This window comes from Sardina pilchardus, chromosome 23, assembly GCF_963854185.1.
Source record: "Sardina pilchardus chromosome 23, fSarPil1.1, whole genome shotgun sequence".
Taxonomy (NCBI): Eukaryota; Metazoa; Chordata; class Actinopteri; order Clupeiformes; family Clupeidae; genus Sardina; species Sardina pilchardus.
This window is the reverse complement of record NC_085016.1, coordinates 20574050-20586549: the sequence shown is the minus strand read 5'-3', so window position 1 is coordinate 20586549 and position 12500 is coordinate 20574050. Positions and strand designations below refer to the sequence as shown.

The 12500-nt window shown below is 46.9% G+C and overlaps 1 protein-coding gene across 1 annotated transcript in view; it reads right to left on the bottom strand.

The window, feature by feature from the left end:
• Positions 1-12500, bottom strand: part of il1rapl1b (interleukin 1 receptor accessory protein-like 1b) — a 257239-nt gene that overhangs the window by 13190 nt on the left and 231549 nt on the right. Inside the window, exons 8-9 of the mRNA XM_062528616.1 lie at positions 9027-9167; positions 63-206 (exon numbers count right to left, since the gene is read on the bottom strand). Of these exons, the coding sequence (XP_062384600.1) occupies positions 63-206; positions 9027-9167 (285 nt within the window). The remainder of the gene's footprint in view (positions 1-62; positions 207-9026; positions 9168-12500) is intronic.

The window sequence follows — 12500 nt, the reverse complement described above, 5'->3', positions numbered from 1 at the left end:
CACACACGCACACACACACCCATGGTCCATCCGACCGCCCCGGGCACCGGCGCCTGACTCACCTCCGTCCACGTCCTCGCTCCCAAAGTGGTTCCGGTAGAAGAGCATGAGCTCGATCTTGTAGCATTTGTACAGGGTGACCAGGCAGATGAGTAGAAGCAAGATGGCGCCTAACCCTCCGGCCAGCTCCACTGTGTACATAAGCTCTGCTGAGAAAGAAAGAAAGACAGAAAGAAAGAAAGAGAGAGAGAGAGGGGGAGAGGGGGGAGAGCAAGTGTAAGAAAAGCAGAGAGGAGAGAGAGAGGAGAGGAAGAGAGAAAAGAAATAATGGGAAAATAAGAGACAGAGGAGAGGGGGAGATGGACAAAAGAGAAAAATAGATATTTATTCTATTAACTCGTTTTGATGTGTTAGCCATGCACGATAAAAGTACAAACAGTAGGCAGAAACAGAATGTTAATTGAAAGGTCCCGCAATCATACGAATCCACTGCGTCGAATATTTGCTTCGTTAGAAATAGCTAAAACGATAAGCTGGAACTGTTGACACTGTCAAAACAGGAAAGCGAGGAATGATAAGGAAGGCTACCACTGGAAAACACCAAAAGAAAACATCTTCATTGGGAGAAAAAAAAAGGCCTAAGGGACATGAGGAGATGAGTATGTCGAAGGACGTGAGGTGTTTCCACCAGAAATACGGCACCCCGTGCAAAAAGAAAACACCAGCCCGCTGTTCATGAATAACAACTCTGCCTAGAGACCTCCAGCACGGCGTGGAGCGTGACCACCAATAATACCAAGATAGCCTCCAAAATAAAAATAACCCCAAACAAAACGGGAGGAAAAAAGACTTAAAGCCCCGACAATTTCCTCCCGAGATCCTTTCCGAATAAGGTCATGTTGTGCGGGGGGACAAAGACGCCCGGGAAAGAAAAGCACAGTGAAATCGGAATAGCTCTGCGAGGCTACAACTCGCTGCGTTGCAGCTTCCCCGGAGGTGGTGGTGGTGGACGCTGCTGTCCCAGAGGGACCATGGGACGTGTAGTCCACCGCTCCCCAGGTTGCAGGCGGCCCTGAAGGCCATGCCGCTGGGCGGTGGGGGGGGGGTGGGGGTGGGGGGGGGTGTGCTGGTCAAGCCCCATTGGCTGACTAATGCGTCCCGGTGGCAGGCTGGACCGTGGCCGCGCTAATCTATCACGGCGACACGCGCGCGCTCATTACGGCCGCACAGCTCAAGCCCCATTTTGCCCGCACTGCCTCTGGGATGAGCGATGGCGCTCCCTCTCCACCAGCCTCCACTCCTCCGCCGCTAGGTCTGTTTTATCATCCCCGTCCAGGCCTAGTCCTCCCTCTCTCTCCTTTTCTCTTTTTCCCTCTCTCTCTGTCTCCCTTTCTCCTCCTTTCTATTCTTTCCTTACTTACTTGCTTTCTTTGTCTTCCCCCCCTCTTCTTTCCTTCCTTCCTTTCTTTCTTTCTTTTTCATCCCCTCCTCTCTCTCTCTCTTCTTTCCTTCCTTCCTTTCTTTCTTTCTTTTTCATCCCCTCCTCTCTCTCTCTCTCTTCTTTCCTTCCTTCCTTCCTTACTTTCTTTCCCCCTCGCTCTCTCTTTCTCTTTTTCTCTCTCTCCACCACCCACTCTCTGCCTCACTCTCATCATTCTCCCTTCTTCTGTCCCCCGCCTTCTTCACTCAGGATCAGAAGGGGCTTGGGGATGTGTGTGTGTGTGTGTGTGTGTGTGTGTGTGTGTGTGTGTGTGTGTGTGTAGAGAGGTAGGGCTGCATCTGACAAGTGTCCATCACTCGCACTAGATTGGACAACAGAAGTCCATTCCCCTGCCCCTCCCCTGCCCTCCCCCCGGTCGCCCCTGGTGCTGCCCTGGCCACACGGCTGCTGGCTCCTGCCGGCCGGCGAGCGATCAAGACAAACGACGGGCTGAGTGGCGCAGGACTGTGCCTCACTTACGCGGCCCGAGGTTTGAAAGAGCCGCTTGGCATCCTGCGATTCATCATCATAACTCCCCTTCTCCACCTCCTCCTCCTCCTCCTCCTTCTGCTAGTCTGGAGCCTTAGCCTCCTCCTCCACCTCCTCCACCACCACCACCAGCACCGTCACCTCCGCACCACCTCATTGCTGCCGGCGGGATCGGGATACTGTTTGAAGGAGTGGCTGACATCGTGATTTGTCAGCGGTGACATTTGGATTGCAGGAGCGGCGCTGTCACGTGGAGTTTGCTGTACTAGGGGAGTGGAAAAAGAGATGGCGCATATGTGTGCGTGCGTGCGTGTGTGTGTGTGTGTGTGTGTGTGTGTGTGTGTGTGTGTGTGTGTGTGTGAGTGCACGTGTGTGTGTATGTGTGTATGTGTGTGTGTGTGTGTGTGTGTGTGTGTGTGTGTGTGTGTGTGTGTGTGTGTGTGTGTGTGTGTGTGTGTGTGCGCGCGTGTGTGTGCGCGTGTGTCTGTGTGAGGCATGATAGATTGAATTCATTCTTTGGAGGCTGCTCTGTGAGGTAACTGAGAAAAGTGTTGATGCCTCTGCTACAGCTGCCTGCTCTCTCATACATCTCCAGGTATTTCCGAGGAGGCAGGTGATGACTTTGGGTTTCATACTCGCTGAAGTCGGAAAAGAGGAACGGCGGGCCTAGGCGCTTCTATTCCACCCATATAATACCTTAGACTACTGACAAATGGTCTCAAAGGTGATACAATTCAAGGGAAGAAAATGCTGCAATTTCATGTAATGAGTCATTGATGACTTTTATGTGCTGAATAATGTTTTTTTTTTTCCCCTGGCTCTGTATTGTTGATAATGACTTCACAAAAGAGGCAGAAAAGCACACGGTGTTCCCTTCAAATAACTTCACAAATCAAAAATGAGATAAACGGCTTTCACAAAATCCTTTCAATAAGCATACACCTTTTTTTCCGCTAAACAGGTATTAAATGAAAAGTCAAAGTTAATAAAAACTTCTCTGAATGTACCGTGGTTGTGCAGCCACAGTTCAGGCTAACAGACGTCAGTATTCAGGACAAAAACACACACACACACACACACACACACACACACACACTATAGGTCCAGTGTTCGTATAGTGGCCGGTAGCTCTTCTGGTCTCCTGTGGATCTCCCTAAGAGCCCTGTCATTTACTGTTGCCTGTCAGGAGCCCAGTAGCCCCCCAAGGGCAGCGCTGAAAAACAACTCTAATGCCTGGCCTTGATCGAGCGGAAATAAGTGGCCCGTTAAAGAAATATATGTAATTATCAAAGATACAGACAGAATGGTAGACGGAGAGAAAAAAAATAAATGTACAAATAGACAGATAAGTGGACACACTGAAGGACGGTCAGTCAGATAATCCTTCATGAATTGACCAAGAGATGGACTGTCATTTCTGGCCAGCAACCAGAGTGCAGCCATCACCGTGCGGAGAGGCCATCATTAATAACTGATCATTGACACCGGTTTCCTCCCCTAGAGGGGGCAATAAAGAAAACAATTATCAAGGAACTCACCGAGGTGGCAGCAAGAAAGCTTGTGGCCAAGCACCAACTGCTTACATAATGGGAACACAAGAGCGAACCGTAAGCCCCAGAAGATTTACAATTGGCCAAATCGGTCTCATGGCCACGGCCATCGATTGGCGCGGGCGGGCGGCGGGGATGAGGGGGGGGGGGGGGGGAGAAAAGGTACTGCGACCGAACAAAATGACTCCGCGCGGTTCCCTGGAGCGGGCCCATTTCTGTGAGTGATGTTCGCGCTAGTCTCCGCTCTGCACGTTAACACCTGCACAGACATAAACACTCGGTCTCACGTAGGCGCGGAAAAAGCCAGACAAATAAAATGATACATACACACGGACTATTTCCATAATTATATCAGACTTTGTGCTACAGCTTGGAACAGCAAAGCAGTAAAAAACCTCGTAGTGCCTTAACAGGAGCACCTAGTATTTCACTGTTTGTTGTCTCGTGTTACCTTGGTGAGAAGAGAACATTCCAGATCTAAAATTGTCACTTAGCATTAGCAGATAACTAGCATTTGTCTCACTCAGATGGATTTTGATACTCAAAGCTACCATAGAATTCAGAGAATGAATTATGTGTCCTTCATTCACTTGAAGTCCACTTGGTTCCACAAAATGTACTTTGTTTCTTGAAATCGGCTCTTCACAGGCCAAAATTCTTCTTGTGGTTCAACAAGAGCCTTTTGTGTAAGTCCTCTGATGACACCAAATGTGTTTCCTTGCATGCTCTTGTCACATCTGAAATGAGACAAAAAAACCTTCCAGTGGATGAAATTCCTTTGGTGATACAGCAAAATCCTTAACTGAACCAAACACGCATTCTTGGCACAGAATGATTACAGGGTGGAATGTAACAAATTAACCGGACAAAAGTGCACTTGTGGAGATTCATACAGCTGCATACTATTTTAAGCTCTGTGCTCAGAAAATGGACGTCATTCAGTGAAAAGGGAGTTATTACCCTCATCCCCGGTAGGGGGGAAGAGGCTGTTGTAATCAGCCCATCCGTCTATCTCCCTTTTCGCTCACATAACTATTAAAGTACTCCTCTGATATCCTTCAAATTGCTATACAAAACAGAGGGGGTCACTATAGCTTGGTCTTCTTACATGATTATCCAACTTAGAATGCTGCAGATGCATTTGGTATGGTAAACACTTCACTGGGGTAGTCTGCCCACAGAGACTTAACAGATGTTAAGAGTCAAGCTCAGTATGTAAAATTGTTGAAAAAATACTGAATTAAATCCACCTTAATCAAATCCAAATCCAACCCCTAACCTTAACCTTAATCATCAATTGTGCTTCAACAACAGATAGTTTGTTGATAAGCTTAGAATCTTCAGATATGTAGATGGAACATCCATGTGAAGAGTGACCTTTTGGATTTACTTTGCTGGACAGGGCCGAGGGCCTGCAGTTGCCTGACCCGTATAGCTCTTGTTTGTGACTCAGATGAAGTCATGTCACATCTTTGTTGACTAAAGTCTTTTATTTGGCTTATATGCAATAAGGTGCGCTTCCTTGCTTAATCATGAAAAGCAATGCATGCTGTGGGACAGAGATCTATTATTCCACAAACTAAGCAGCTTACAAAAGACGCCTCAAATCCAGTCCTCCAATTAGATGTCCTACTTTTAACGTCTTCTTTTGGAATCTGGCTTTCTTTTTATCTGCTCTGCATTGAAGAGGAAATGTGCTGCTGCTCCCTTGTTTTCCCTTAGAGATCAATTTTAGCAGGGCACAGTTCAGAGATACAGACCGAGCGAAAGAGAGAGGGAGAGAGAGAGAGAGAGAGAGAGAGAGAGAAAGAGAGAGGGATACATATACAGTATATATATATATATATATATATATATATATATAGAGAGAGAGAGAGAGAGAGAGAGAGAGAGAGAGAGAGAGAGAGAGAGAGCAGGATGACACCAATCTTAAGGCATCAAGTCCACTAGCTTTCCAATGCAGTGGATAAAAGTTCAACTCTCACTGCAATGAGAGGATGACTGCATCATCACCACCACCAGCGTTCCCTCTCTTCCTCCCTCCCCTCCCTCGCAAAGCTGAGAATAGAAATCACAATGCGCTCTGCCTGTGTGTGTCTCTCTCTCTCTCTCTCTCTGTGTGTGTGTGTGCGTGTGTGTGTGCTAGTCAGCATGATCGCGCAAGGATGTGTCCTCCCATTAAGTGTTTCTATAAGTGTGTGGGTGTTATGCATGTGTCTTTGCCTCGCTAAGGGAATATACGGCTGTGAACATATGTTAATGTGCATACATGCATGTGTGTATGTGTGTGTGTGTGTGTGTGTGTGTGTGTGTGTGTGCATACAGTATGTGAGTATGCGTGAGCTATATTGTCGGTGTCTACGTGGGTATGTGGTCGATGTAACACAGTGAAACAGCATAAACGAGATCCATCGCTCGAGCCGGGCCAAAAGCAAACAAACAAACATTGATTTATGTTAAGCAAGTATAAATGCTGCTCGTCTTGTGCTCGAAATCATCAATATTGCAACACGAAATGCATAAAATAAACATCAGAGTGATGGAGTATGAAGGGGCTCTCAATTCCACAGACCCTGGCCAGGGAGAGACATGCGTTTGAGACGCGAGTGTCCAAAGGGAGAAGCACAATCTCCTGGAGTTTATTCCAAAGCCGAGGCTTTGGAATAAATCCTTTTAATATAGCAACTAAAGCGAATCCGGGGTGGCATCAAAGTGGCTTCATCTGAAACTTTAAAAGGAGAAATAACCAGTCATGTAAAAATATGCACAACTGACAGCTTTCAAGTCACCGAGGACAACCTTAACAGCGGAGAATTGCACCAAAAAAAAAAAAAAAACACTTCTTTCAATCCACGGAAAGTGTGGTTATGAGTTTACCTCATGATTCCGTGGGTTGACATTCGTAAGCAGCCAAACAAAGAATATGGAGAAAAGAAATGGTATTGTATTGCTTATACATGATAAATGATCTTCAACCGAGTTCAAAGACAAGTCTCTCAAAGATAACAGCTATTGCTTTCGACAAAAAAGAAAAGAAAGGAATAAACTAAAATGCTTAAGAAGACATGAAATGGGGTGAGCAGATGAGAAAAAAAGGGAGAGCTGCATTATATTGAAGCGTTAGATGAAAGAGACAGGGGAGAGGATCAGTGCCTGACACTCGTCTGGCTTTTTGACTCTGAAGCGAGACAGCTCTGAGTGAAGACGACTGCCACTCCAAAAAACCCAGCGCGTTCACAGATCCCGGCGAAACGAAATGAAACGCGAACGAGTGATGGCTTAGCCGCCGAACACACAGACGAAATGTGCCTCTTCTCCTCCTCCTCTTTCCTTTCTCTTGCTTCCCTTCGTTCCTTTAAAAGCTTCTGGTCGATACGCAGGTCTTATGGGATGTGGACAGTCTTGTTATGATTTACAGGAAAATAGCAAAACGGACTGCTCATCTTCTGAGAGGAGAGAGCACACAGGAGACGGAGATATATAGAGAAAGCCAGGAAGGGAGAAAGTGATTTCATAGCAGATATTTCTAGCTGAGGAAGTGATTACAGACACGAGAAAGATGAACGGGAAACAACTCATTCCTGAACGAGGAGCTGTCACCACATCATTGTTCTCAGCCTGTGTGAAGCTGCATTAATATTTAAGCAGACCGACAGAGACGCAGGGGAGAATTCATCGCCTTGACACCATCAACCCATCTGTGTTAAACCTCCCACAACTCTGCTCTCGTAGCACGAAAAAAAAAAAAAAAAAAAAAAAGATGAAGGACAATGAAGACGTTATATGCGGTAACATTTACGTTTAAACCATGGTGCTCCACTCCCCAACGTCTTCCTGAGCCTGTTATAAAAAGGAGAATACTTCAGTCCTTGTCATGTAAAACATCATCTGTGGGTCAAGGTTCCCAGTTATGGCATGTAGGTCAACTCAAATGTTCTTCAGCCAATTGCTCCGTCTAATACATCGACCCATTTAACACTTGCTTTATGGGCCATTTTTTATCTTTTATTTTTTCCGCCATTGGGCCCGATCCCCTCCCATGTTACAGCTGTAAGCTCACAGAGGGTCCCTCCCTCCATTAAATGAAAGACATCCGCTAAAGGCCACATGCTAATGTGCTATCGCTCAGTCGTAAGCCACAGCACATGTGGCCTGTTGGAAATGATACACTGCTGAGAAGTCCATTGAAAACCATCTTTTTTTTGTGAAAGAAAGACGAGAGTGTGCCATTCTTTTTTCAGACTCCCTTTCAGACAGATGGAAAGGAACACGTAGCTTAAGTAAACACGTAAATTTGAGATGGGAAAAAAGAAAGTAACGCATTAGAAATCATCCTCTGTGATTTTCGGTTCAGTTAAGTGAGTCTGAAAACACCTGAAAAACACAGGCCTCTTTCTATACCCCTTCACTCGATATAGTTTTAAGCCCAAACCTCACATGAACTCACCATAAGCTGAGCTGTCTACACGATATCTTGTTCCTCCCGAGGCGAGAGCTTCTTCTTTTAGCCTCTGGTATAAGGCCTGGTGTTTCTAACATTGGGCAGCAGGATGGAAAGCTAAAGCAGAGAGAGGCATTGGAGCGGCTCACAGCTTTTACCCAAAAAATCTCCTGGTTCACAGCCAAGGTTGCTGAGGTCCACCATTGCTCCTCCAGAATCTTTAAGGGGCTGGCGTGGTTGGGGCACAGGCTCCTTCTCTCAGACCTCACGGCTTTGACAGAACTGAGCCGACTGTAGCAGCACGGCTGACAAGTCGGCAGGGCATCACATTGACGGGGTCTGTTTTCTTATTTTTAACATGTTCTTTTTTTTTTTATTATTCTTTCACCAGTCACATTGCTGGAGATCAGCTAGAGGAGAGTGTTTTTTTTCCAACCCTGAGACAATTGTAGTGTTATATAAGGTGTAGTTCCTGTGTTATTAAGGCAAGAGTTCCAAATCTAGATCTCTAATTATGCTCTTTCCAAACGTATATAAAAAATGGCTTACCTTTCATACTACTAAAATATTCAATCAAACCAAAGTGCCATGTAATTATATTGTCACTCTTTATGTATGTTCAGCAATGTCCAAGGAGACATCTATTCCCCCCAAGAGGTATAGTTTAACCCATTTCTGTGATTGTGATATTTCCAAGCCAGGAATGCCTCGTGCATATCTATTTCTAGAATGCTCATTAGAAAAGCATAGTTCAGAAATACAATTCAAATACTTCAAAAAGTTAGTCGAAAGCCCTGTAAATACTTCTAGCATTTGCAGCATTTACTCACTGGTGGCCTTTTCTGTGATGAAAGTGGTTCATATTTATTTTTGTAATGAAGGTGTTTCAACCCCCTCAAGGACAAATAGACTCAAGGAAATGAGTCAGGTGCTGTAAATACAGAGCCGAGAGAAGCTACTCCTAGAAGCTACGCTTGCCAGTGTTGCCTAGTGAGAGTTTTCAGTATCGTGCAGTTTCGGGTCATTTCAGCTGTTACAGTTTAGCTAACAACGGGCAGTGCCTTACCCCTCTTGGTCAGCTGGACGGTGGCCTGCCGTCTGCCGTGGTTATTCTCCACGTAGCAGGTGTAGTTGGCCAGGTCGGTCTCCTTCATCGGCTCGATCATCAAGGAGATCGACACCTCCCGCTCCCCGAGGTGCTCACGGATGGTTCTGGAATACGGAGAGGAAGCACATGTGCTCAGCAGCGATTCAACCCCCCGCTCTGTGATTAGAGCCCATCATCGCACATTCATCGTGACATGATTACCCATGAGTGCTCGGGATTCCTTCTGGATGCTTTACTGAGTGAAGTTACACTTGACGACACGACATGAATGGGATGTGATGTGATATTGGGGGGGGGGGGGGGGGGGGGGCATTGCAGAGCATAACACAGATCAATACAACCCAGAAAAGAGACGACTGTTGGGAAACACCCCTCGACTTAAACCGGTGAAAGCATCTGGATTTTATGGAACACAGACTTGTGAGTATCCCATTTTCGGGGGGGAGACAGCAGTGTTAATGGTCCATTTAGAACGCTATAGAGAGGAGCAAGATGGAGGGGAGAAGGGGGAACCACAATTCAGAACAGAACAGCCAACGTTTGCCCGCACAGTGGGGGAGATAACTAAATAATGAGGTTAAAAAAAAGTCGCTTTTCATAACGGCTGCCATGGAAACTGGAGTTGTGCAGGGATGGTGGGGTGGGGAGTGTGTGTGTGTGTCTGTGTGTGTGTGTGTGTGTGGGGGGGGGGGGGTGGCTGTTGAAGAGAGAGAAGGAGAAAAAAAAACAATAGTCCTTAAAGTAAATGAACCTCCACTGCCGAGGCTTGTACGAAGCTGGCGGAATAAATGGAAAAATAATGTTCTCTTTTCTTTACATTTACGGATAGAGCGTTTGTGGCCTTTTTTTAGTGACGACTCTGAGGGTGATAATGGGAGAGTGTGGGGAATGGGGGTGTTTGGGACCTACTTCCAGAAGCATTTGCTGTTTCCCCTGAGGATCCTCCAGAACTGCTAATAACAATTAATCATGACCGCAGGCCTCGGCGTAACGCACTGGCTCAAGTGAATTAGATGAACTACAAACGAGCGATTCACAGGGATGTGGGGTCGTTTCATTCAATAACAGAGTGGCTGATCTGAAGAGTTACATATGGCACATTCTGTTCTGCCAGTAGCATAAACACCTCTTACTGCAAATTCATAACGCTGATGGAAGTGGGAAATTGTACTAGGAATTAACAGTAAAAAACGGTGTCTCCAAAGGCCATAGGGAAACCATTGATTTGGCAGATGCAATCATTGTGAAAACATTGTTAAAACCAACATCTTTGTTGATGTATTTTCAAAGATCACAGTGAATTCTTCTGCCAACTGTAATACAACCTCTTGTTGTCTATGGACTTGAGTGTGAGTACGGTTGCTTTTACATCGGAAGAACGAAAGAACTGAGTTGCAGGAAACAGAAATGCCACTAGGAACTCAACCTGCCCATTACCAGTAGGTAGGACCTTTATTTCTCAAAGTGATGGTGGTAGATATCCTTAAATCGTATCAAGTATATTGTGATAAAGCTATAAACTGCCGGCATCTAAGGAACACCCTAGGGCTGATAGAACAATTTACAATAAACTGTTGATAGAGTATGTCAGTCCTGTACACACCGCTTTTCATATAAGAGCAGGCAAAAGTAAACCTGGCTGATGAGGCGTCTCCATGCTACGCTAAAGTGCACCGCTAGTGAGCGCGCAGGGACGTGCGAGGGAAACTCCGCGGCTATCGCGCTATACGAGGCAATGGAGGGCTGGGGATGAGGGGGAGGGGCAGGGGGGTGTTGTAGCCTTCTTGAGAGCACATGAAATACCTGCTGTGAAGGATGTTTCACGCCGGTATGTCTTCACAAGGCCCACTCAATGGTGAGCTTTGAAAAGAAAATGCTAGCACATTAGCGCCACCGCGGTGGTCTCTCTGGGAGAGTAAAGAGGGCATTAGCAAGGCACCCACTTATGTTCTTTTTCTGGGCCTCGGTCGAGTGGTATGTTATATCCTGTCTGCACCTTAACACCCTTCCTAGTGCTGCTCAAGAAACATCCAAGTGACATCTGCATGGCTGCGTTTCCATTTCAGATAGCTTAGTTGAGGGCCACTGTGTGACGACATGTACTCTACTCCTGTAAAAGGGTGGCGCAGCCAAGTCAACTAACCCCACTGTCAACGAGACACTACGGCCATGTTGTGAACTCAGGATAATAACTGAACCGGGAGATATAGACTCGCGGATAATGACCGAAGCAGGAAATATGTGACAGGGGGCATTACTAAAGAGGAATCGCATTCCCCACTCTCTCACTCCACTTCCTCTCCTCTCCTCTCCTCCTCCTTCCTCTTCCTCCGCCTGGCCTTCAGAAGCCTCATCCCTCCCCTGCTGGCTGTCCAGTCAGACGGGCTGGGCTGCAGGAGGCCATGGGGGCCTGGTATCTGGGGGATAAATCTGCGACTGATGGCTTTTTAAAGAGGGCCCACCCAGCCATGTGTGTCGCTACATGGACTTAAACTGGTGTAAAAAGCCTTGGCCAATCATGGTGGGTCAGATCTGTCACCGCACGGCTGTTTTCTTTTTTTTTTCTCGCTCTCTCTCTCCTTTTTCTTTCTGTTCTTCTTCTGAGAGAGAGCGAGGGAGAGAGAAATAGAGAGAGAGAGAGAGAGAGAGAGAGAGAGAGAGAGAGAGAAAGGAGCAGCATCGTACCATTAGAGAACAGAGTGTTCAGCAGCATCAAAGAGTCAAGTGGGGGTGGGGGTGGGGGAGTGGGGGCGGGGGTGGGGGGTGGGGGACGCAGAAGGAGAAACGGAGAGAGAGACGGAGAGAGAGAGAGAGAGAGAGAGAGAGAGAGAGAGAGGGAATAGAGAAAACCACAACCAGGGAGGCAACATACGAGGACCGAGCTGGAGAGATGGAGAGAAGACACAGAAAGACATGAGACATGAGGGAGTGCATAAGGGACATACGAGGAGATGTGATGATGGAGTGACCAAAGAGGGAGACGGAGGGAGAGAGAGAGAGCGAGAGAGAGCGCGGGGACACATCTGAGGAGACGGAGAGATAGAGGGAATGAGTGATGGCGGCGGAGGAGAGGCCCAGGGAGGCTTGGCGACGGGGCGGCGTGTCGAGAGAGGAGAGTGGGTGACATGAGCGCACCCGCTGAGATCACACACCGCATCAGATACGGCTATCAGAGTTCTTAAACAAGTGCAGCCCACACACACACACACACACACACACACACACACACATACACAGACGGGTTATTGTGTTGAAGGATGTTGTTGTTGTTGCTGAAGGATTAGCATACATGTCAAAACAAAATCAAATGAACCAAAGAGTGAAGCCACCATTAGCTGTCCCAGTGGATCAATGGATTCAGGCCATGAGCGACGCGAGAGCCAATGGGCCAATAGAACTTTCCAGAGGTTGCCCGTGTAAATGTTTTCCATT